The sequence below is a fragment of the Leptosomus discolor genome, unplaced genomic scaffold (assembly GCF_034619465.1).
Source record: "Leptosomus discolor isolate bLepDis1 unplaced genomic scaffold, bLepDis1.hap2 HAP2_SCAFFOLD_223, whole genome shotgun sequence".
Lineage (NCBI taxonomy): Eukaryota > Metazoa > Chordata > Aves > Leptosomiformes > Leptosomidae > Leptosomus > Leptosomus discolor.
The window spans coordinates 10,465-36,474 of NW_028237870.1; the positions used below are offsets into that span (position 1 = coordinate 10,465).

A 26,010-nucleotide genomic window follows, 5' to 3' on the forward strand; every position below is an offset into this window, starting at 1 on the left:
ATGGACCCAGGTGTTCAAGACCCCCCCCCACCCATGGACCCAAGTTTCTGGGACCCCCCCACCCATGGGACCAGGCATCTGAGACACCCCCCCCCCCATCCATGGACCCTGGTTTCTGGGACCCCCCCTTCCATGGACCCTGGTTTCTGGGACCCCCCACCCATGGACCCAGGTTTCTGGGACCCCCCCTTCCATGGACCCAGGTTTCTGGGACCCCCCCCCATGGACCCAGGTGTTCAGGACCCTCCCCCCACCCAAGGGACCCAAGTTTCTGGGACCCCCCCACCCGTGGGACCAGGCATCTGAGACCCCCCCCCCCCCAATCCATGGACCCAGGTTTCTGGGACCCCCCCCTCCATGGACCCTGGTTTCTGGGACCCCTTCCCCCACCCAGGGACCTAGGTTTCTGGGACCCCCCACCCATGGAACCAGGTTTCTGGGACACCCCCCCCCCCCATGGGACCAAGCATCTGAGACCCCCCCCCCATCCATGGACCCTGGTTTCTGGGACCCCCCCCCATGGACCCAGGTGTTCAGGACCCTCCCCCCACCCATGGACCCAGGTTTCTGGGACCCCCCCCCATGGACCCAGGTGTTCAGGACCCCCCCCCCACCGTGGACCCTGGTTTCTGGGACCCCCCCCACTCGTGGGACCAGGCATCTAAGACCCCTCCCCCACCCATGGACCCTGGTTTCTGGGACCCCCCCACCCAAGGGACCCAGGCATCCAGGGGGTCACCCACCCCCCTGCCCCCCCCCTCCTCCTCTCACCCCTCTTCTCCCACAGGTGGTGGCCCCCGGCCCTGCGGCGCCCCCGGTCCCCGTCCCACCATGGTGACATCGCTGGATCCCACCGGATGCCCCCGGCGCCTCCCGCCGCGACCCCCCAGGGCCTGAGGACCCCCCGCCTCGTCCCCAACGGCCCCCTCCCGCCCTGGACCATGCGGCCCCGCGGTGGCTTCTCCCACGGGGATGTGGCGTGCGGTGGCACCGTCTGCGCTGGCTTCGGCCATGGTGGCATCTCCCATGGTGACGTCATCTCCCATGGTGACATCATCTCTCATGGTGACACCATCTCCCGTGGTGACGTCATCTCCCATGGTGACGTCATCTCCCATGGTGGCATCTCCCATGGTGACATCATCTCCCGTGGTGGCATCTCCCGTGGTGGCATCTCCCATGGTGACATCATCTCTCATGGTGACGTCATCTCCCATGGTGGCATCTCCCATGGTGACATCATCTCTCATGGTGGCATCTCCCATGGTGACATCATCTCCCATGGTGACGTCATCTCCCATGGTGGCATCTCCCATGGTGACATCATCTCCCATGGTGGCATCTCCCATGGTGGCACCTCCCATGATGGCATCTCCCATGGTGACATCATCTCCCATGGTGACATCATCTCCCACGGTGACATCGCCTCCCACGGTGGCATCTCCCACGATGACTCTTCCTGTGGTGGCTTCTGCCACGGCGGCGTCTCCTGCGGTGACATCCCCTGTGGTGGCATCCCCCGTACTGGCGACGTCCCCCGTGACGTCATCTCCCGCGGTGGTGGCACCTCCCGTGGTGGCGCCTCCCACAGGGATGACATTTTCTACGGGGGTGGCACCTCCCACAACGGCGTCTTCCACGGTGGTGGCATCTCCCGTGGCGATGGCATCTCCCAGAAGAGTGACAGCTCCTACAGTGGTGGCATCTCCCATGATGACGTCTCCCACAGTGGTGGCATCTCCCACGGTCGTGGCATCTCCCATAGTGACAGCATCTCCCATAGTGGTGGCATCTCCCATGACAACGTCTCCAACAGTGGTGGCATCTCCCATGACGTCTCCCACAGTGGTGGCATCTCCCATGGCAGCGTCTCCCACACGGGTGGCATCTCCCAGGATGACATCTCCCTCGGTGGTGGCATCTCCTGCGTTGGTGGCATCTCCCACAGTGGTGGCATCTCCCATCACAATGTCTCCCATGGTGGTGGCATCTCCCATAGTGACAGCATCTCCCACGGTGGTGGCATCTCCCCTGGTGGTGGCATCTCCCCTGGTGGTGGCACCTCCCATGACAGCGTCTCCCACGGTGGTGGCATCTCCCGTAGTGACGGCGTCTCCCACAGTAGTGGCATCTCCCAAAACAGCGTCTCCAACCGTGGTGGCATCTCCCAGGATGACATCTCCCACGGCGGTGGCATCTCCTGCGTTGGTGGCGTCTCCCACAGTGGTGGCATCTTCCATGACAGCGTCTCCCACGGTGGTGGCATCTCCCACGGTGGTGGCACGGCCCTTAATGCCATCTCCCAGGCTGGTGGCATCCCCCACACCGGCAGCAGGTCCCATGATGGTGGCATCTCCCCGAAAAGTGACATCGACCACAACGGTGGCGTCTCCCACGGTGGCGGCATCTCCCATGGTGGTGGCATCTCCCACGACAGTGTCATCTCCCGTGACAGTGTCTCCCACGGTGGTGACAACTCCCACGGTGGCACCTCCAACAGCCAGGGAGTCACCCAAACCAGCGGCATCTCCCGCGATGGCACCTCCCACAGTGACACCTGCCATGATGGCGTCTCCTGCGATGGTGGCATCATCTCCCACGGTGGTGGCATCATCTCCCACAGTCACGGTGTCACCAGAACCAGCGGCGTCTCCCACAATGGCACCTTCTATGGTGGTGGCATCTCCCACGGTGGTGGCATCTCCCACAACGGTGGCATCTCCCACGATGGTGGCATCTCCCATGGTGGTGGCATCTCCCACGGTGGTGGCATCATCTCCCACGGTGGCGGCACATCCCACAGCCACAGCGTCACCCGAACCAGCGGCACCTCCCACGTTGGCATCTCCCACGATGGTGGCATCTCCGACGGTGGTGGCATCATCTCCCACGGCGGTGGCATCATCTCCCACGGTGGTGGCACGTCCCACAGCCACGGTGTCACCCACACCAGCGGCGCCTCCCGCGATGGCACCTCCCACGATGGTGGCATCACCTCCCATGGCGACGGCGCCTCCCAAACCGTCCCCTCCCGCCACGGTGCCATCTCCTCTACCTTCTTCCTCCGCCTCTCCCACCACCCGCGGTGGCCTCCCCACCTCCTCCTCCTTCTCCTCCTCCTCCTCCTCCACCCGCCCCCGACGTGGGGGGCCACCTTCAAGGTGGGGGTGATGGGTCCTTGGACCTGCGACCCCATCCTGGCCCGGGCTTTGCCGGAGGTGGCCTCTCGCTTGGCCGTGACCCGTCTCAACCGTGACCCAACCCTCAACGAAGGCTACTGGTGGGACGCGGTGGTGCTGGCCGAGGCGTGCCAGACCCCCCAGGCGGTGACGGGGCTCCTCAACGCCGAACGTTACGCCACCGGTCTGGTGGGACCTCTCAACCCGGCCACCTGCGGGGCTGCGGGGCTCTTGGCGGCCGCCTGGAACAAGCCCTTGGTCTCCTGGGCTTGCTTGGGGGACGTCGAGGGCTTGGACACCTTGGTGACCCCCATGCCGGAGCCCGTCGGGGTGCTCCACGCCGTCCTCCGCTTCTTCCGCTGGGCCCACGTGGCGGTGGTGGCCGCCCCGCAGGACCTCTGGCGGGAGGTGGGGCAGGGCTTGGCCCAGGACCTGCGGGCGCGGGGGCTGCCCGTCACCGTCGTCACCACGGCGGGGCCGCGGGAGGAGGAGGCCGGCGAGGCGCTGAGGAGGGTGCAGAGGGCTGACGGCGTCCGAGGTGAGGGGGGGGGAGGGGGGAGGGGGGCGTGGGGGGGGGGGAAGGGGGAGAGGAAGGGTGGGGGGAGGTGGCAGGAGGGTGGGGGGAGGTGGCAAGAGGGTGGGGGGAGGTGGTGGGCGTGGGTGGGGGGAGGAAGGATGGGTGGAGATGGAGGAGGTGGGAGAGGAAGGATGGATGGAGGTGGAGGACATGGATGGGTGGAGGAAGGATGGATGGAGATGGAGGAGCTGGGAGAGGAAGGATGGGTGGAGGTGGAGGACATGGATGGGTGGAAAATGGGTGGATGGAGCTGGGAGAGTAAGGATGGGTGGAGATGGTGGGCGTGGGTGGATGGAGGAAGGATGGATGGAGATGTAGGGGATGGGAGAGGAAGGATGGATGGAGGTGGTGGACATGGGTGGGTGGAGGAAGGATGGATGGAGATGGAGGAGCTGGGAGAGGAAGGATGGATGGAGACGGGAGAGGAAGGATGGATGGAGATGGTGGGCATAGATGGATGGATGGAGCTGGGAGAAGGAGGGTTGAATGGATGTGGTGGACATGGATGGATGGAGCTGGGAGAAGAAGGATGGATGGAGGTGGTGGGCATGGATGGATGGAGCTGGGAGAAGAAGAGTGGATGGAGATGGGAGAGGAAGGGTGGAGGGAGGTGGCAGAAGGATGGATGGAGGTGGTGGACATAGGTGGGTGGAGGAAGGATGGATGGGGATGGAGGAGCTGGGAGAGGAAGGATGGATGGAGATGGCAGAAGAAGGATGGATGGAGGTGGGAGAAGGATGGATGGAGGTGGTGGACGTGGATGGGTGGATGGAGCTGGAAGGATGGGTGGAGAAGAAGGAGCTGGGAGAGGAAGGATGGATGGGGATGGGAGAAGGAGGGTTGGATGGGGGTGGTGGGCATGGAGGGATGGAGCTGGGAGAAGAAGGATGGATGGAGTTGGTGGGTGTGGATGGATGGAGGAAGGATGGGTGGATATGGAGGATCTGGGAGACGAAGGCTAGATGGAGGTGGAGGACATGGATGGATGAAGGATGGATGGAGATGGCAGAAGAAGGATGGATGGAGGTGGAGGAGGTGGATGGATGGAAAATGGGTGGATGGAGCTGGGAGAGTAAGGATGAATGGAGATGGTGGGCGTGGGTGGATGAAGGATGGATGGAGATGGCAGAAGAAGGATGGATAGAGCTGGGAGAAGAAGGATGGATGGAGGTGGAGGAGGTGGATGGATGGAAAATGGGTGGATGGAGCTGGGAGAGTAAGGATGAATGGAGATGGTGGGCGTGGGTGGGTGGAGGAAGGATGGATGGAGATGGCAGAAGAAGGGTGGATGGAGAAGGTGGGCATGGGTGGATGTATGGAGCTGGGAGAGGAAGGATGGATGGAGCTGGGAGAAGGATGGATGGAGGTGGTGGGCGTGGATGGATGGAAAATGGGTGGATGGAGCTGGGAGAGTAAGGATGAATGGAGATGGTGGGCGTGGGTGGATGGAGGAAGGATGGATGGGGATGGAGGAGCTGGGAGAGGAAGGATGGATGGAGGTGGTGGACATGGGTGGGTGGAGGAAGGATGGATGGAGATGGAGGGGCTGGGAGAGGAAGGATGAATGGAGATGGTGGGCGTGGGTGGATGAAGGATGGATGGAGATGGCAGAAGAAGGATGGATGGAGCTGGGAGAGGAAGGATGGATGGAGGTGGAGGACATAGATGGATGGAAGACGGATGGAGATGGAGGAGCTGGGAGAGGAAGGCTGGATGGAGGTGGAGGACATGGGTGGGTGGAGACGGCGGAGGTGGAGGAAGGCTGGAGGTGGGCGGAGGAAGGACGGAGCAGGCGGCCCTGGATGGAGGACCTCCAGCAGCAGGTTGGGCAGCTCCAGCGGGCGCCGGGAGGCGGACGGGGTGTGTCCCCCCACCCCGGTGACCCCGCCCCCCGCCCCCCCGCAGTGGTGGTGATGTGCATGCACTCGGTGCTGCTGGGCGGCGAGGAGCAGCGGGTGCTCCTGGAGAAGGCCGAGGACATGGGCATGACCGACGGCACCTACGTCTTCATCCCCTACGACGCCCTCACCTTCCCCCTGCCCTACCGCCGCGTGCCCTACCCCGTCCTGGCCGACAACACCAAGCTGCGCCTGGCCTACGACGCCGTCCTCACCGTCACCATCGACTCGCCCGACGTCACCTTCCACGAGGCCCTCGAGCAGGCCAAGGAGGCCTACGAGGTCCCTGCGCACATCGACCCCCTGCAGGTGGGGGCGGGGGGAGGCATCTCCAGGGGGTTGGGGGTACCTCCGGGGGGGCGAGGGACGCATCCAAGGGGTCAGGGATGTGTCTATGGGGTGAGGGAACGCATCTGTGGGGTGAGGGACGCATCCAAGGGGTGAGGGACGTATCTATGGGGTGAGGGAACGCATCTGTGGGGTGAGGGACGTATCTATGGGGTGAGGGACGTGTCTATGGGGTGAGGTAACGCATCTGTGGGGTGAGGGACACATCCAGGGGGTGAGGGACACATCCAGGGTGTGAGGGACGTATCTATGGGGTGAGGGAACGCATCTGTGGGGTGAGGGACATATCTATGGGGTGAGGGACGTGTCTATGGGGTGAGGGAACGGACCTGTGGGGTGAGGGACACATCCAAGGAGTGAAGGACACATCCAGGGTGTGAGGGACGTATCTATGGGGTGAGGGAATGCATCTGTGGGGTGAGGGACGCATCCAAGGGGTGAGGGACATGTCTATGGTGTGAGGGACACATCTGTGGGGTGAGGGACGTATCTATGGGGTGAGGGAATGCATCTGTGGGGTGAAGGACACATCCAAGGGGTGAAGGACACATCCAGGGTTGTGAGGGACGTATCTATGGGGTAAAGGAACGCATCTGTGGGGTGAGGGACGCATCCAAGGGGTGAGGGACGTGTCTATGGGGTGAGGGAACGCATCTGTGGGGTGAGGGACACATCCAAGGGGTGAGGGACGTGTCTATGGGGTGAGGGAACGCATCTGTGGGGTGAGGGACATATCCGTGGGGTGAGGGACGTATCTATGGGGTGAGGGAACGCATCTGTGGGGTGAAGGACACATCCAAGGGGTGAGGGACGTGTCTATGGGGTGAGGGAACGCATCTGTGGGGTGAGGGACGCATCCAAGGGGTGAGGGACGTGTCTATGGGGTGAGGGAACGCATCTGTGGGGTGAGGGACGCATCCAAGGGGTGAGGGACGTATCTGTGGGGTGAGGGACACATCCGTGGGGTGAGGGACGTATCTATGGGGTGAGGGAATGCATCTGTGGGGTGAAGGACACATCCAAGGGGTGAAGGACACATCCAGGGGGTGAGGGACGTATCTATGGGGTGAGGGAACGCATCTGTGGGGTGAGGGACGTATCTATGGGGTGAGGGAACGCATCTGTGGGGTGAGGGACATATCTATGGGGTGAGGGACGTGTCTACGGGGTGAGGGAACGCATCTGTGGGGTGAAAGACACATCCAGGGGGTGAGGGACGTGTCTATGGGGTGAGGGAACGCATCTGTGGGGTGAAGGACACATCCAGGGTGTGAGGGACGTGTCTATGGGGTGAGGGAACGGATCTGTGGGGTGAGGGACACATCCAAGGAGTGAAGGACACATCCAGGGTGTGAGGGACGTATCTATGGGGTGAGGGAACGCATCTGTGGGGTGAGGGACATATCCGTGGGGTGAGGGACGTATCTATGGGGTGAGGGAACGCATCTGTGGGGTGAAGGACACATCCAAGGGGTGAGGGACGTGTCTATGGGGTGAGGGAACGGATCTGTGGGGTGAGGGACACATCCAAGGAGTGAAGGACACATCCAGGGTGTGAGGGACGTATCTATGGGGTGAGGGAACGCATCTGTGGGGTGAGGGACGTATCTATGGGGTGAGGGAACGCATCTGTGGGGTGAGGGACATATCTATGGGGTGAGGGACGTGTCTACGGGGTGAGGGAACGCATCTGTGGGGTGAAAGACACATCCAGGGGGTGAGGGACGTGTCTATGGGGTGAGGGAACGCATCTGTGGGGTGAAGGACACATCCAGGGGGTGAGGGACATGTCTATGGGGTGAGGGAACGGATCTGTGGGGTGAGGGACACATCCAAGGAGTGAAGGACACATCCAGGGTGTGAGGGACGTATCTATGGGGTGAGGGAACGCATCTGTGGGGTGAGGGACATATCCGTGGGGTGAGGGACGTATCTATGGGGTGAGGGAACGCATCTGTGGGGTGAAGGACACATCCAAGGGGTGAGGGACGTGTCTATGGGGTGAGGGAACGCATCTGTGGGGTGAGGGACGCATCCAAGGGGTGAGGGACGTGTCTATGGGGTGAGGGAACGCATCTGTGGGGTGAGGGACGCATCCAAGGGGTGAGGGACGTATCTGTGGGGTGAGGGACACATCCGTGGGGTGAGGGACGTATCTATGGGGTGAGGGAACGCATCTGTGGGGTGAAGGACACATCCAAGGGGTGGGGATGGGAGTCATCAGGGTTATGGGTTGGATGTGGGGTGGGGCAGTTGGTGGAGAATGTGGCCATGGTCAATGGCGTTGGGTTGAGATGACCGTGGCCAGTAGCATTGGGTGGAGGTGGCCATGGCCAGCAGTGTTGGGTGGAGGTGGCCATGGCCAGCCGTGTTGGGTGATGACCATGGCCAACAGGCTTGGGTGGAGATGACCATGGCCCACGGCTTCGTGTGGAGATGGCCGTGGTCAATGGCATTGGGTGGAGGTGGCCATGGCCAGCAGCACTGGGTGGAGATGGCCGTGGTCAATGGCGTTGGGTGGAGATGGCTGTGGCCAGCAGCGTTGGGTGGAGGTGGCTGTGGTCAATGGCGTTGTGTGGAGGTGGCCATGGCCAGCAATGTTGGATGGAAGTGGCCATGGTCAGCAGTGTTGGGTGATGACTGTGGCCAACAGGCTTGGGTGGAGATGACCATGGTCAATGGCGTTGGGTGGAGGTGGCCATGGCCAGCAGCATTGGGTGGAGATGACTGTGTCCAGCAGCGTTGGGTGGACGTGGCCATGGTCAGCAGTGTTGGGTGATGACCATGGCCAACAGGCTTGTTTGGAGATAACTATGGTCAGAGGCGTTGGGTGGAGGTGGCCATGGCCAACAGCACTGGGTGGAGGTGGCCATGGCCAGCAGTGTTAGGTGATGACCGTGGCCAACAGGCTTGGGTGGAGATGGCCATGGTCAATGGCATTGGGTGGAGGTGGCCATGGCTAGCAGCGTTGGGTGGAGGTGGCCGTGGTCAATGATGTTGGGTGAAGATGGCCGTGGTCAATGGCGTTGGGTGGAGATGACCGTGGCCAGCAGCATTGGGTGGAGGTGGCCATGGCCAGCAGTGTTGGGTGATGACCATGGCCAGCAGTGTTGGGTGATGACCATGGCCACCAGTGTTGGGTGGAGATGGCCGTGGCCAACAGCATTGTGTGGAGATGGCCGTGGCCAACAGCATTGTGTGGAGATGGCCATGGTCAATGGTGTTGGGTGGAGGTGGCCATGGCCAGCAGCACTGGGTGGAGATGGCCGTGGTCAATGGCGTTGGGTGGAGGTGGCTGTGGTCAATGGCACTGGGTGGAGGTGGCCATGGCCAGCAGCGTTGGGTGGAGGTGGCCATGGTCAATGATGTTGGGTGAAGATGGCCGTGGTCAATGGCGTTGGGTGGAGATGACCGTGGCCAGCAGCATTGGGTGGAGGTGGCCATGGCCAGCAGTGTTGGGTGATGACCATGGCCAGCAGTGTTGGGTGGAGATGGCCGTGGCCAACAGCATTGTGTGGAGATGGCCATGGTCAATGGTGTTGGGTGGAGGTGGCCATGGTCAGCAGCATTGGGTGGAGGTGGCCATGGACAGCAGTGTTGGGTGATGACCATGGCCAACAGGCTTGGGTGGAGATGACCGTGGTGAATAATGTTGGGTGGAGATGGCCGTGGCCAAAAGGGTTGGGTGAAGATGGCCATGGTCAATGGCGTTGGGTGGAGATGACCGTGGCCAGCAGCATTGGGTGGAGGTGGCCATGGCCAGCAGTGTTGGGTGATGACCATGGCCAACAGGCTTGGGTGGAGATGACCATGGTGAATAATGTTGGGTGGAGATGGCCGTGGCCAAAAGGGTTGGGTGAAGATGGCCATGGTCAACAGCGTTGGGTGAAGATGGCCATGGCCAGAAGGCTTGGGTGGAGATGGCCGTGGCCAACGGCATTGGGTGGGGATGGCCGTGGCCAACAACATTGGGTGGAGGTGGCCGTGGTCAATGTCACTGGGTGGAGGTGGCCGTGGTCAATGGTGTTGGGTGGAAGTGGCCATGGGCAGCAGTGCTGGGTGATGACCATGGCCAACAGGCTTGGGTGGAGATGGCCGTGGCCAACAGCATTGTGTGGAGATGACCATGGTCAATGGTGTTGGGTGGAGGTGGCCATGGTCAGCAGCATTGTGTGGAAGTGGCCATGGCCAGCAGTGTTGGATGATGACCATGGCCAACAGGCTTGGGTGGAGATGGCCGTGGTCAATGGCATTGGGTGGAGATGGCCATGGCCACCAGTGTTGGGTGGAGGTGGCTGGGGTCAATGGTGTTGGGTGATGACCGTGGCCAACAGGCTTGGGTGGAGATGACCGTGGTGAATAATGTTGGGTGGAGATGGCCGTGGCCAAAAGGCTTGGGTGAAGATGGCCATGGTCAACGGCGTTGGGTGAAGATGGCCATGGCCAACAACATTGGGTGGAGATGGCCGTGGTCAATGTCATTGGGTGGAGGTGGCCGTGGTCAATGTTGTTGGGTGGAGGTGGCCATGGGCAGCAGTGCTGGGTGATGACCATGGCCAACAGGCTTGGGTGGAGATGGCCGTGGCCAACAGGCTTGGGTGGAGATGGCCATGGTCAATGGTGTTGGGAGGAGGTGGCCATGGTCAGCAGCATTGTGTGGAAGTGGCCATGGCCAGCAGTGTTGGATGATGACCATGGCCAGCAGTGTTGGGTGATGACCATGGCCAACAGGCTTGGGTGGAGATGGCCGTGGTCAATGGCATTGGGTGGAGATGGCCATGGCCACCAGTGTTGGGTGGAGGTGGCTGGGGTCAATGGTGTTGGGTGATGACCGTGGCCAACAGGCTTGGGTGGAGATGACCGTGGTGAATAATGTTGGGTGGAGATGGCCGTGGCCAAAAGGCTTGGGTGAAGATGGCCATGGTCAACGGCGTTGGGTGAAGATGGCCATGGCCAACAACATTGGGTGGAGATGGCCGTGGTCAATGTCATTGGGTGGAGGTGGCCGTGGTCAATGTTGTTGGGTGGAGGTGGCCATGGGCAGCAGTGCTGGGTGATGACCATGGCCAACAGGCTTGGGTGGAGATGGCCGTGGCCAACAGGCTTGGGTGGAGATGGCCATGGTCAATGGTGTTGGGAGGAGGTGGCCATGGTCAGCAGCATTGTGTGGAAGTGGCCATGGCCAGCAGTGTTGGATGATGACCATGGCCAGCAGTGTTGGGTGATGACCATGGCCAACAGGCTTGGGTGGAGATGGCCGTGGTCAATGGCATTGGGTGGAGATGGCCATGGCCACCAGTGTTGGGTGGAGGTGGCCGTGGTCAATGGTGTTGGGTGATGACCGTGGCCAACAGGCTTGGGTGGAGATGACCGTGGTGAATAATGTTGGGTGGAGATGGCCGTGGCCAAAAGGCTTGGGTGAAGATGGCCATGGTCAACGGCGTTGGGTGAAGATGGCCGTGGCCAGAAGGCTTGGGTGGAGATGGCCATGGTCAATGGCATTGGGTGGAGATGACCATGGCCAACAACATTGGGTGGAGATGGCCGTGGCCAACAACATTGGGTGGAGGTGGCCGTGGTCAATGGTGTTGGGTGGAGGTGGCCATGGCCAGTAGTGTTGGGTGATGACCATGGCCAACAGGCTTGGGTGGAGATGGCCGTGGCCAACAGCATTGTGTGGAGATGGCCATGGTCAATGGTGTTGGGTGGAGATGACCGTGGCCAACAACATTGGGTGGAGATGGCCGTGGCCAATGGCGTTGGGTGGAGATGACCATGGCCAACGGCATTGGGTGGGGATGGCCGTGGCCAACGGCGTCGTCCTATGGGTGCCACCCCAGCCCCCTGGAGCTGCCGGCGGTACCTCCGCACCCCCTGACACCTCTTCCCGCCCCCCAGGTCCACCCCCTCTTTGCCACCATCTACAACTCCATCTACTTCCTGGCCAAGGCGGTGGAGGCCACGCGGCAAACGGGCCGCTGGGTGATGGGCACCAGCGTGGCCGAGAACGCCCGCGACTTCCAGCTGGAGGGCTTCTGCCAGCCCTTCGCCGTCGCCGAGGACGGCGACGTCACCGTCCCCTACGTGGTGCTGGACACGGACGGCAAAGGCGACCACTTGTGGCCCGTCTACGGGCTGGCACCGGGCACGCGGGGGCTGAGCTACCGTGGCCACGGCGTCCACTGGCCCCACAGCTCCAGCCCCGGCACCGACGCCGGCTGCTGGTTCGACTCGGGCTCCATCTGCAACGGGGGTGAGCGGGCGGCGCCGCGGGCCTTCGCCCGCCGCTGGCGGGGTCACCGGTCACCTCCTGGGTCACCCTGAGCTGCCCAACCGGCCGGCCAGCCACCCCGCCGGCCACCCGTCCCTCCGTCCACCCCTCCGTCCCTCTGTCCATCCATCCATCCCTCTGTCCACCCCTCCGTCCCTCTGTCCGTCCATCCATCCCTCTCTCCGTCCGTCCATCCATCCATCTGTTCCTTCCTCCACAAGTTGATCCGTCCGTCCATCCCGTCGTCCTTCCCTCTCTCCATCCATCCACCCATCCAAACATCCCTCCATCCATCCATCCCTCCATCCATCCCTCCATCCATCCATCCCTCCATCCCTCCATTCCTCCATCCATCCCTCCCTCCGTCCCTCCATCCCTCCATCCATCCCTCCATCCAACCATCCATCCATCCAACCATCCATCCATCCATCCATCCATCCCTCCATCCAACCATCCAACCATCCATCCCTCCATCCATCCATCCCTCCATCCATCCATCCATCCAACCATCCAACCATCCACCCAACCATCCATCCATCCATCCATCCATCCATCCATCCATCCATCCAACCATCCAACCATCCATCCATCCATCCAACCCTCCATCCAACCATCCATCCCTCCATCCATCCATCCCTCCATCCATCCATCCATCCATCCAACCATCCAACCATCCACCCAACCATCCATCCATCCATCCATCCATCCATCCATCCGACCATCCATTCATCCAACCATCCATCCATCCAACCATCCAACCATCCATCCATCCATCCATCCATCCATCCATCCATCCATCCCTCCATCCATCCCTCCATCCATCCCTCCATCCAACCATCCATCCATCCAACCATCCAACCATCCATCCATCCATCCATCCCTCCATCCAACCATCCAACCATCCATCCCTCCATCCATCCATCCCTCCATCCATCCATCCATCCATCCATCCATCCATCCATCCATCCCTCCATCCATCCCTCCATCCATCCCTCCATCCAACCATCCATCCATCCAACCATCCAACCATCCATCCATCCATCCAACCCTCCATGCAACCATCCAACCATCCATCCCTCCATCCATCCATCCCTCCATCCATCCATCCATCCATCCAACCATCCAACCATCCACCCAACCATCCATCCATCCATCCATCCATCCATCCAACCATCCAACCATCCATCCATCCATCCAACCCTCCATCCAACCATCCATCCCTCCATCCATCCATCCCTCCATCCATCCATCCATCCATCCATCCATCCATCCATCCGACCATCCATTCATCCAACCATCCATCCATCCAACCATCCAACCATCCATCCATCCCTCCATCCCTCCCTCCCTCCATCCATCCATCAAACCATCCATCCATCCATCCATCCATCCATCCATCCATCCATCCATCCATCCATCCCTCCATCCATCCAGCCATCCGTCCCTCCATCCATCCATCCATCCATCCATCCATCCATCCAACCATCTACCCCCCCCCCCCCATGACCATAAGCAATCATAGGTGGCCACCACCGACCGCTGGTGGCCACGAGCGACCACGGTTGCGCCTCCATGCCCAGAAGCAGCCATAGTCCGCCACGGGTGGCCTTGGATGCCAAGATGACCATGACCCACCATGACAGGCGCCGGGTGGCTCCTCTGGGCGCCCCCCTCCCCCATCACCCCCCTTCCTCTCTCCGCCGCAGGGATGGACGCCACCTTCGTCCTCCTCATGTTTGTCCTCATCTCCGCCCTCATCGCCGCAGGCGCCGCCCTCGCCTGCTTCATCAGGTGGGTGCCACCACCTCGGGGGGTGCTGGGGAGCTCGGGGGTGGGGTGGGGGGACACATTTTGGGGAGGCCCAAGGTCCTTAAGGTGGGGGGTTCCTCAACACCTTCCATGTCCCCTCCCTGCAGGCGCCGCATCCAGCAGGCCCAGCTGATGAAGGGCCCCAACAAAATCATCCTCACCATGGAGGACCTGACCTTCATCAACACCCAGAGCAGCAAGCAGGTGAGGGGAGGGGACTTCGGTGGTGGCCACGTTGGCTCGGGGACTCGAATGGCCCCAGAGGTGGCCAAAAAAGGAGACCTCCTGGGGCGTGAAGGCCGCACCGTGGTCGGTCTTGGCCTCGGGAGGAGAACCGTGGGCTGGTGGGACGACGTCGCCGTGGTTGGTGGGTCGCCGTGGCCTGGTGTCTTCCCCGGAGCCAAGGTGGCCTTGGGGAGGAGACCTGTTGGCTGCTAGGTCCCCATGGGTGACGTGTCCCCTGGGTGACAGGTCTCCAGTGTCCCTGTGGCCTAAGATGGTTCCTGTGAGGAAGATCTGCCATGGAGGGGTCACCTGTAGGCTGGTGGGTCCCCATGGGTGGTGTGTCCCCATGGGTGACGTGTCCCCATGGCCTGAGGTGTGTCCCCAATAGGGGACACGACCCCACGGGTGGTGTGTCCCGATGGGTGACGTGACCCCATGGCCCGAGGTGTGTCCCCAATGGGGGACACGACCCCACGGGTGGTGTGTCCCGATGGGTGACGTGTCCCCATGGCCTGAGGTGTGTCCCCAACGGGGGACACGACCCCACGGGTGGTGTGTCCCGATGGGTGACGTGACCCCACACCCTCAGGTGTGTCCCCAATGAGTGACGTGTCCCCATGGGTGGTGTGTCCTGATGGGTGACGTGTCACCATAGCCTGAGGTGTGTCCCCAATGGGTGATGTGTCCCCATGGCCTGAGGTGTGTCCCCAATGGGTGACACGACCCCATGGGTGGTGTGTCCTGATGGGTGACGTGTCCCCATGGCCCGAGGTGTGTCCCCAATGGGGGACACGACCCCACGGGTGGTGTGTCCCGATGGGTGACGTGACCCCATACCCTCAGGTGTGTCCCCAATGAGTGACGTGTCCCCATGGGTGGTGTGTCCCAACGGATGACGTGTCCCCACGGGTGGTGTGTCCCCAATGGATGACGTGTCCCCATACCCTGAGGTCTCCCCCAGGGCCAAGCTCTGCCCTGGGAGAAGAAGATCCGTGGGCTGGTGGGTCCCCATGGGTGACGTGTCCCCATGGCCCGAGGTGTGTCCCCAATGGGTGACACGTCCCCATGGGTGATGTGTCCCAATGGAAGACGTGTCCCCATGGGTGATGTGTCCTGATGGGTGACATGTCCCCATGCCCTGAGGCACATCCCAATGGGTGACACGACCCCATGGGTGGTGTGGTCCAACGGATGACGTGTCCCCATGAGGGATGTGTCCTGATGGGTGACGTGTCCCCATGGCCTGAGGTGCGTCCCCAATGGATGACGTGTCCCCACGGGTGGTGTGTCCCCAATGGATGACGTGTCCCCATACCCTGAGCTCTGCCCCAGGGCCAAGCTCTGCCCTGGGAGAAGAAGATCCGTGGGCTGGTGGGTCCCCATGGGTGACGTGTCCCCATGGCCCGAGGTGTGTCCCCAATGGGTGACACGTCCCCATGGATGATGTGTCCCAATGGATGACGTGTCCCCATGGGTGATGTGTCCTGATGGGTGACATGTCCCCATGTCCTGAGGCACATCCCAATGGGTGACACGACCCCATGGGTGGTGTGGTCCAACGGATGACGTGTCCCCATGAGGGATGTGTCCCAACGGATGACATGTCCCCATGGGTGATGTGTCCTGATGGGTGACGTGTCCCCATGGCCTAAGGTGCGTCCCCAATGGATGACGTGTCCCCACGGGTGGTGTGTCCCAACGGATGACGTGTCCCTATGGCCTGAAGTGTGTCCCCATGGGTGATGTGTCCCCATGGGTGATGTGTCCCGATGGGTGACGTGTCCCCACGGATGACGTGTCCCCACGGATGACGTGTCCCCATGGCCTGAAGTGTGTCCCCATGGGTGATGTGTCCCCATGGGTGATGTGTCCCGATGGGTGACGTGTCCCCACGGATGACGTGTCCCAACGGATGACGTGTCCCCACGGGTGGTGTGTCCCCAATGGATGACGTGTCCCCATACCCTGAGCTCTGCCCCAGGGCCAAGCTCTGCCCTGGGAGAAGAAGATCCATGGGCTGGTGGGTCCCCATGGGTGACGTGTGTGTGTCCCCACCGCTCCTTGGGTGCCATGTCCCTCCCTTGGGTGCCATGTCCCCACGGGCCACGCCCTGACCTGCCCCCCTCCCCCCCCCACGCCCCTCCCCCCACGCCGCAGGTCGACGGCAGCCGCACCAGCCTGGCCGGCCGCAGCGGGGGCGACGCCAAGAGCGTCCGGAGCGTCACCGCCGCCCCCGACAACACCAACGTGGCCATCGCTGAGGTAAGATGGCCCCTTCCCGCCCCTCCCCCCGCCCCACCTCCGTGTGTTGTGTCCTCCCTCCCCACCCCCACCCCCACCCACCCCCCCGTGACGTCACCCCCACCCCTCTTCCCCCCCACCCCACCTCCCCACCTGCCACCTCCGGGGGCGACAAGGCAAGGCCACCTCCGCAGGGACACCCCTGTCGTCCCCACCACCACCACCACCACCACCCCCCTCCCCGCTCCACCGCTGGGTGATTGACAGCTCCAGGGCCCATGATTGACAGCTCCCTTTCCCACAGGGAGCCGAAAACCCGAAGGGCAACAGCCACCTCCCCCTCCTCCTCCTTTTGTTTAACCGGCAGGGCCTTGTCGCCTCCGTGCAGGTAAGTCGACAGCACAAAACCCCGTGATTTCACCCCAAAAAATCAGCCTCCCTGCCCCGCCCACCCCGTCCTGCCCTGCCCCTCCCTTCCTACCCCTTCTCCAATGGCCCAAACCGGGGGGGGGGGGGCAAAAAAAAGAGGGGACAGGGGTGGCTTTGGAGGAAGGGTTGAAGGTTCTCCAGCGGCTTCTGGTAGGGTTGGGGACGTTGAGGGGGGAGGACGAGGCGTGTCCCGCCCCACCCCGGTGTCCCCACGTGTCCTGGAGGTTCTCAGGCCCCGCCCACTCTGTCACTTTGTCGTGTGTGTCCCCCCCCCCTAGGGTGACTGGGTCTGGCTGAAGAAGTTCCCCGGGGACCAGCACACGGAGGTGAAACCGGCCACCAAGCTGGCCTTCTGCAAGGTGAGGGGGCCACGGGGACAGCGCTGGGTCAGGGGGGACAACGTTGGGTCATGGGGGACATCGCTGGGTCAGGGGGGACAATGTTGGGTCGTGGGGACAGCGCTGGGTCATGGGGACATCAGGTTATGGGGGACAATGTTGGGTCATGGGGACATTGGGTTATGGGGGACAATGTTGGGTCATGGAGACATTGCTGGGTCAGGGGGGACGTTACTGGGTCAGGGGGGACAACGTTGGGTCATGGGGGACGTCGCTGGGTCAAGGGGACAACGTTGGGTCATGGGGGACGTTGCTGGGTCAAGGGGGACAACGTTGGGTCATGGGGGACGTTGCTGGGTCAAGGGGACATCAGGTTATGGGGGACAATGTTGGGTCATGGGGACATTGCTGGGTCAGGGGGGACGTTGCTGGGTCAAGGGGGACAACGTTGGGTCATGGGGACATCAGGTTATGGGGGACAATGTTGGGTTATGGGGGACAAAGCTGGGTCAGGGGGGACAACATTGGGTCATGGGGACAACGTTGGGTCAGGGGGACATCGCTGGGTCAGAGGGGACAATTCTGGAGTAGACGAGGCCATGGGAGACAATGCCAGGCCATGGTAGGACAGTGTCAGGCCATGGGGGGACAATTCTGAACCAGAGGAGGCCATGGGGGACACCACCAGGCCATGGTAGGACAATGTCAGGCCATGAGGGGACAATTCTGGACAATAGGAGGCCATGGAGGACAACTCCAGGCCATGGTAGGCCAATACCAGGCCATGGTAGGCCAACACCAGGCCATGGTAGGCCAACACCAGGCAATGGTAGGACAATGTCAGGCCATGGGGGGACAATTCTGGACCAGAGGAGGCCATGAAGGACAACTCCAGGCTATGGTAGGCCAACACCAGGCCATGGGGGACAACTCCAGGCCATGGTAGGCCAACGCCAGGCCATGGGGGACAACGCCAGGCCATGGTAGGCCAACACCAGGCCATGGGGGGACAACGCCAGGCCATGGTAGGCCAACACCAGGTCATGAGGGACAACACCAAGCTATGGTAGGCCGACGCCAGGCCATGGGGGGACAATGCCAGGCCATGGTAGGCCAACACCAGGTCATGAGGGACAATGACAGGCCATGGTAGGACAACACCAGGTCATGGTAGGCCAACACCAGGCCATGGTAGGCCAACACCAGGTCATGAGGGACAACACCAAGCTATGGTAGGCCAACACCAGGCCATGGAGGACAACTGCAGGCTATGGTAGTCCAACACCTGGTCATGAGGGACAACGCCAGGCCATGGGGGGACAACGCCAGGTCATGAGGGACAATGACAGGCCATGGTAGGCCAACACCAGGTCATGAGGGACAACACCAAGCTATGGTAGGCCAACGCCAGGCCAGGGGAGGACAATGCCAGGCCATGGGGGGGACAACGCGAGGCCATGGGGTGGGACAACCCAGGACCACGCCAGAAGGGGACGACCCGTGGCCCCGGGGACCCGGTGAGGCCCCGTCCCACGTGTCGTCCGCCCCCCGGTGGCCAGCTGCGTGACCTGCGCCACGAGAACGTCAACCTCTTCCTGGGCTTCTTCCACGACTGCGGCATCTTCGCCATCGTCTCGGAGCACTGCTCCCGCGGGAGCCTGGAGGACCTGCTGCGCAACGAGGACATGAAGCTCGACTGGATGTTCAAGTCCTCCCTCCTCATCGACCTCATCAAGGTGACGTCGGTGGCCCCGGGGAGCGGAGATGGCTGGGGGGGGGTGGGGGGTGGGGGGTGGGGCTGAGGACCACGGGGATGGTCGGGCTTGGTGGCCGCGGGGGTTGGGGTAGGGGTCGGTGGGCGTGGTGGCCACGCTGGTGGTGGTAACTGTGGTGGTGGTGGTTGCGGTGACAGCCGTTGGGTGGTGGCCGTGGTGGTGGCCACGGTGGTGCGGGGAAGGGGGGGGGGAGGATGCTGTGCCAGTGGCTACGACGGTGGTTGTGGTGGTGGTCATGGTGGGGGGGGCTGTGCCAGGAGCCATGGTGATGGGCGTGGTGGTGGTGGATGTGGTGTTGGTCGTGGTGACGGCCGTGGCAGTGGTCATGGTGGTTGTGGCCATGGTGGTTGTGGCCATGGCAGTAGCCACAGTGATGGCTATGGTGTTGGCCAAGGTGATGGCCACGGTGATGGCCACCATGGTGGCCATTGTGATGGTGCCCTTGGCGGCAGCCATGGTGATAGCCATGATGGCGGTGACCTTGGCAGTAGCCATGGTGGTGGCCATGGTTTTGGTGGCCATGGCAGTAGCCGTGGTGCTGGCCATGGTGGCGGTGGCCATAAGGTAGCCATGGTGCTGGCCATCGTGGTGGCCATCATGGTGGCCATTATGGTGGTCATGGTGGTGGCAGTTATGGTGGTGGCATTCATGGTGGTGATGGCCATGACAGTAGCCATGGTGCTCGCCACGGTGGTGGCCATGGTGGTGGCCATGATGGTGGCAGCCATGATGGCAGCCATGATGGTGATGGCCATGACAGTAGCCATGGTGCTGGCCATGGTTGTGGTGGCCATGATGGTGGCCATGGTAGTGGTGGCCATGATGGTGGCCATGGTGATGGCAGTCTTGGTGGTGATGGCCATGACAGTAGCCATGATGGTGGCCATGGTGGTGGTGGCCATGATGGTGGCCATGGTAGTGGTGGCCATGATGGTGGCCATGGTGATGGCAGTCTCGGTGGTGATGGCCATGACAGTAGCCATAAGGCTGACCACGGTGGCGGTGGCCACGACAGTAGCCACGATACTGACCATGCTGGTGGCCATCATGGTGGCCACGACGCCGTTAGCCACAACAACGGTGGCAACCACCTCGGCAACCGCCCCCCCCCACCCCCACCCCCCCACCCCCCCCCCACCCCCCCACCCCCCGGTGCCACCGCCTATCATGACCCGCCGGCGGCCCCTTCACCGGCCGGTGACGGTAGCCACGGGACGGTGATGGTAGCCACGGGGAGGTGACGGTGGCCACAGGGGGGTGACGGTGGCCACGGGCGGGGGCGGGGGGGGGGGGCGTGTCCCGCAGGGCGTGCGTTACCTGCACCACCGTGACGTCATCCACGGGCGCCTCAAGTCCCGCAACTGCGTGGTGGACGGGCGCTTCGTCCTCAAGGTCACCGACCACGGCTACAACGAGCTGCTGGAGGCCCAGCGCTTGCCCACCCCCACCCCCCAGCCCCAGGGTGAGGGCGGGGCCTCGCGGGAGGGGCGGGGCCTCGCGGGGAAGGGCGGGGCCCGGGGGGCTGGGGGTTAAGCGTCAGGGGAAAGGAATGGGGGGGGGGGGGGGGGGGGGCGGCGGGGGAAACGCGGCTGGCGGGTGGGGAGGTGGGGGGGGGCTGGGGGGGGGGGGGGGGTGGGGCTGGGGGGAAGGGGTGGGGCTTGGGGGAAGGGGTGGGGTTTGGGGGAGGTGGGGGCAGGGGGAAGGGGTAGGGCTTGGGGAGGGGGGGGCTTGGGGGAGGGGGGGGCAGGGGGAAGGGGTGGGGCTGGGGGAAGGGGTGGGGTTTGGGGAGGTGGGAGCAGGGGGAAGGGGTGGGGTTTGGGGGGCGAGGTCAAGGGAAGGGGTGGGGGGGAGGTTATTTGAAGGGGGCTGTTGGGCGGGGCCTTGGGATTAGGGGCGGGGCCTTGGCATTGGGGCGGGACCTTTGGATTGGGGTTGGGTTTTGGCATTGGGGTGGGGCCTTGGGATTGGGCGGGGCCTTGGGATTGGGGCGGGACCTTTGGATTGGGGCGGGGCCTTGGGATTGGGGTGGGGCCTTGGGATTGGGGCGGGACCTTTGGATTGGGGTTGGGTTTTGGGATTAGGGGCGGGGCCTTTGGATTGGGGTGGGACCTTTGGAATTAGGGGTGGGGCCTTGGGATTAGGGGCGGGGCCTTTGGGTTAGGGGCGGGGCCTCCCTGTTGTGGGCAGAGCCACAGAGCAGGGGTGGGGGTTGCAACAGGCGTGGCGCTTTGGGGGCGGGGCCTCTTGGCTGAGGCTCGTGCCTCGCTGCCTGGGGGGGCGGAGCTTGCAGATGGGGGCGTGACTACAAAGAGCTGAGGGCGGGCTCTGCCGCAGTGGACGTGGCCTCCTATAAAGGGGGCGTGGCCTAACCATTTCGGGGGGGGTGGGGGGGTGGCCGCCCCATCCACTGCCATCCCCACCAGAGGGAAATTGGCTGCGGGGGGGTGTGGGGGTGGGTGGGTGTGGTTTATCGGAGGGGGTGTGGCTTATCGGGGGGTGTGGTTTATCGCGGTGTGCATGGTTTATTGCGGGGGGCTGGGGTTTATTGGGGGGTGTGTGGTTTATCGGGGGGTTGTGGTTTATCGAGGGGGTGTGGTTTATCGGGGGTGTGGTTTATCGGGTGGTGTGGTTTATCGCGGGGGGCTGGGGTTTATTGGGGGGTGTGGTGGTTATATCGGGGTGTGTGTGGTTTATCGGGGGTGTGTGGTTTATCAGGGGGGTGTGGTTTATCGGGGGGTGTGGTTTATCGGGGGGGTGTGGTTTATCGGGCGGTGTGGTTTATCGCGGTGCGCGTGGTTTATCGCGGGGGGTTGGGGTTTATCGGGGGGTGTGGTGGTTTATCGGGAGCTGTGGTTTATGGGGGGTGTGGGTTATCACAGTGCATGTGGTTTATCGCAGGGGGCTGGGTTTTATTGGGGGGTGTGTGGTTTATCGGGGGTGTGGTTTATCGCGGGGGCTGGGGTTTATCGGGGGGTCTGGTGGTTTATCGGGGGGGGGTGTGGTTTATGGCGGGGGGGGGGTGTGTGGTTTATCGCAGCACATCTAGTTTATCGCGGGAGGGGCGGGTGGTTTATCGCGGCGCGGGGGGGGGGTGGGGTTTCCTCGCGGTCCGCGGGGTTTATCGCGGGCAGAGGGCGTGTCCCAGCGTGTCCCCGTCCCCTTCCCCACCCCCACCCCCCACCCCACCCCACCCCCCCTCGGCAGAGCGGCTGTGGACGGCGCCGGAGCTGCTGCGGGACGCGGCGCTGGAGCGTCGCGGCTCCTTCCGGGGCGACGTCTACGGCATCGGGATCATCATGCAGGAGGTCATCTGCCGCAGCGGGCCCTACTGCATGCTGGGACTGCCCCCCGAAGGTACACGCCCCACCCCCCACCCCCGGTATCACCAGTAACCCCCTCCCAGTCTCACCAGTAACACCAGAAGGCCGCCGACCCTCCCCGTAGCCCCCGCCGGGATGCCCCGGTGGAGCCTCCCAATAGCTCTGGCACCACCGTAGGACCCCCTCCCCCCCCCCGCCCAAAAAGGCCCTTAGACCCTCCCCAGCCCCCCCCCCACAACCGGCCCTGCCAAAGCCTCTGGGACCCCCTAGGACACCCCCAGAAGCTCCAGGACCTCCCAAGCATCTCCAGGACCCCCCCAAGCACCTCCAGGACCCCACAAACATCTCCAGGACCCCCCAAACATCTCCAGGACCCCCCAAGCACCTCCAGGACCCCACAAACATCTCCAGGACCCCACAAACACCTCCAGACCCCCCCAGATGCCCCTCGGCCGCCCCAACTAACCCCTTCCAGTGCCTCCATCGCCCCTCCAGGACACCCCAGTTGACTCCCCTCAACAACTCCTGCACCCCCTCCCCCCCAGCACCTCCGGGACCCCCCCAAGCACCTCCAGGACCCCACAAACACCTCCAGGACCCCACAAACACCTCCAGAACCCCCCCCAGATGCCACTCGGCCGCCCCAAGTGACCCCTTCCAGCGCCTCCATCACCCCTCCAGGACACCCCAGTTGACTCCCCTCAACACCTCCCATGCACCCACCCCCCCAGCACCTCCGGGACCCCCCCAAGCACCTCCAGGACCCCACAAACATCTCCAGGACCCCACAAACACCTCCAGAACCCCCCCAGATGCCCCTCGGCCGCCCCAACTGACCCCTTCCAGCACCTCCATCACCCCTCCAGGACACCCCAGTTGACTCCCCTCAACACCTCCCACACACCCTCCCCCCCAGCACCTCCGGGACCCCCCCAAGCACCTCCAGGACCCACAAACATCTCCAGGACCCCACAAACACCTCCAGACCCCCCCCAGATGCCCCTCGGCCGCCCCAACTGACCCCTTCCAGCGCCTCCATCACCCTCCAGGACACCCCCAGTTGACTCCCCTCAACACCTCCCATGCACCCACCCCCCCAAACACCTCCAGGACCCCCCCAAATATCTCCAGGACCCCCCCAAGCACCTCCAGGACCCACAAACATCTCCAGACCCCCCCAAGATGCCCCTTGGCCCACCAACTGACCCCTTCCAGCACCTCCATCACCCCTCCAGGACACCCAGTTGACTCCCCTCAACACCTCCCACACACCCTCCCCCCCAAGCACTCCAGGACCCCACAAACATCTCCAGGACCCCACAAACACCTCAGACCCCCCCCAGATGCCCCTCGGCCACCCCAACTGACCCCTTCCAGCGCCTCCATCGCCCCTCCAGGACACCCCAGTTGATTCCCCTCAAAACCTCCCACACCCCCTCCCCCCCAGGCACCTCCAGGACCCCCCAAGCACTTCCAGGACCCCACAAACACCTCCAGAACCCCACAAACACCTCCAGAACCCCCCCCAGATGCCCCTCGGCCGCCCCAAGTGACCCCTTCCAGCACCTCCATCACCCCTCCAGGACACCCCAGTTGACTCCCCTCAACACCTCCCATGCACCCACCCCCAAACACCTCCAAGACCCCCAAACATCTCCAGAACCGCCCCAGCACCTCCAGAACCCCTCCCAAGCACCTCCAGGACCCCACAAACACCTCCAGAACCCCCCCAGATGCCCCTCGGCCGCCCCCCAACTGACCCCTTCCAGTGCCTCCATCACCCTTCCAGGACACTCCAGTTAACTCTCATCAACACCTCCCACACCCCCCTCCCCCCCAGCACCTCCAGGACCCCCCAAGCACCTCCAGGACCCCACAAACATCTCCAGGACCCCCCCAAGCACCTCCAGGACCCCACAAACATCTCCAGGACCCCATAAACACCTCCAGAACCCCCCCCCCCAGATGCCCCTTGGCGCCCCAACTGACCCCTTCCAGCACACCTCCATCACCCCCTCCAGGACACCCCAGTTGACTCCCTCAACACCTCCCATGCACCCACCCCCCCAACACCTCCAGGACCCCCCAGATATCTCCAGACCCCCCCAAGCACCACAAACATCTCCAGGACCCCACAAACACCTCCAGACCCCCCCCAGATGCCCCTCGGCCGCCCCAACTGACCCCTTCCAGCGCCTCCATCGCCCCTCCAGGACACCCCAGTTGCCTTCCCCCAACACCTCCCGCGCCCCCCACCGCCCCCCTCCCCCCGCCCGCCCCCCCACCCCCCCGGTGACGCGGGTGCCCCCAGAGATCATCGAGAAGGTGCGGCGGCCGCCCCCCGCTGTGCCGCCCCGCGGTCTCGGCCGACCAGGCGCCGCTGGAGTGCATCCACCTGATGAAGCAGTGCTGGAGCGAGCAGCCCGAGAAGAGGCCCACCATCGACCAGATCTTCGACCAGGTGGGACCAGTTGCGGGGCTGGACCAGTATGGGGTGGTGTGGGACCGGTACGGGGTGATTTGGGACCGGTACGGGGTGATTTGGGGACCGGTACGGGGTGATTTGGGACCGTTATGGAATGATTTGGGACTGGTATGGGGGGGGTGGAACCAGTATGGGGTGGGGTGGGACCAGTATGGGATGATGTGGGACCAGTACGGGGTGATTTGGGACCGGTATGAGGTGATTTGGGACGAGTACGGGGTGATTTGGGACTGGTATGAGGTGATTTGGGATCGGTATGGGGTGGGTAGGACCAGTACGGGGTGGGGTGGGACCAGTATGGGGTGATGTGGGACCTGGGGTCAGGTGGGACCAGGGGTATGAGGTGGGGTGGGACCAGTACTGGGTGATTTGGGACCAGTACAGGGTGATTTGGGACCAGTATGGGGTGGGTAGGACCAGTATGGGGTGGGGTGGGACCAATATGGGATGATGTGGGACCAGTACGGGGTGATTTGGGACCGGTATGGGGTGATTTGGGACCAGTATGGCGTGGGTGGAAGCAGTATGGGGTGGGGTGGGACCAGTATGGGATGATGTGGGGACCAGTACGGGGTGATTTGGGACGGGTATGGGATGATTTGGGACGTGGGGTCAGATGGGACCAGGGGTATGAGGTGGGGTGGACCAGTACTGGGTGATTTGGACCAGTACGGGGTGATTTGGGACCGGTATGGGGTGATTTGGGACCAGTATGGGGTGGGTAGGACCAGTATGGGGTGGGGTGGGACCAGTATGGGGTGATTTGGGACTGGTATGGGGTGATTTGGGACTGGTATGGGGCGGGTGGAACCAGCGTGGGGTGATGTGGGACCAGTATGGGGTGATTTGGGCAGACCCCTAGCTATGGGGCTATAAGGGTCATGGGCTCTATGGGGCTCTATGGGGCTCTGTGAGACTCTATGGGGGCTCTATGGGGGCTCTATGGGGCTCTATGGGGTTCTATGGGGCTCTCTGGGGCTCTGTGACACTCTATGGGCTCTATGGGGTTCTATGGGGCTCTATGGGGCTCTATGGGGCTCTATGGGGCTCTGTGAGACTCTATGAGGCTCTATGGGGTTCTATGGGGCTCTATGGGTGTTCTATGGGGCTCTCTG

At 63.0% G+C, this 26,010-nt stretch overlaps 1 protein-coding gene across 1 annotated transcript in view; it reads left to right on the forward strand.

Moving 5' to 3' along the window:
• Positions 1 to 2,565: 2,565 nt before the first annotated feature.
• The window catches only part of LOC147412552 (retinal guanylyl cyclase 1-like), a 38,768-nt gene continuing 15,323 nt past the window's right edge, over positions 2,566 to 26,010 (forward strand). Inside the window, 14 exon segments of the mRNA XM_086481243.1 lie at positions 2,566 to 2,570; positions 2,624 to 3,717; positions 5,662 to 5,963; positions 11,901 to 12,255; positions 13,980 to 14,064; positions 14,190 to 14,286; positions 16,465 to 16,569; positions 16,853 to 16,936; positions 17,256 to 17,336; positions 18,875 to 19,051; positions 20,396 to 20,552; positions 22,295 to 22,444; positions 24,722 to 24,747; positions 24,749 to 24,871. Of these exon segments, the coding sequence (XP_086337369.1) occupies positions 2,566 to 2,570; positions 2,624 to 3,717; positions 5,662 to 5,963; positions 11,901 to 12,255; positions 13,980 to 14,064; positions 14,190 to 14,286; positions 16,465 to 16,569; positions 16,853 to 16,936; positions 17,256 to 17,336; positions 18,875 to 19,051; positions 20,396 to 20,552; positions 22,295 to 22,444; positions 24,722 to 24,747; positions 24,749 to 24,871 (2,841 nt within the window).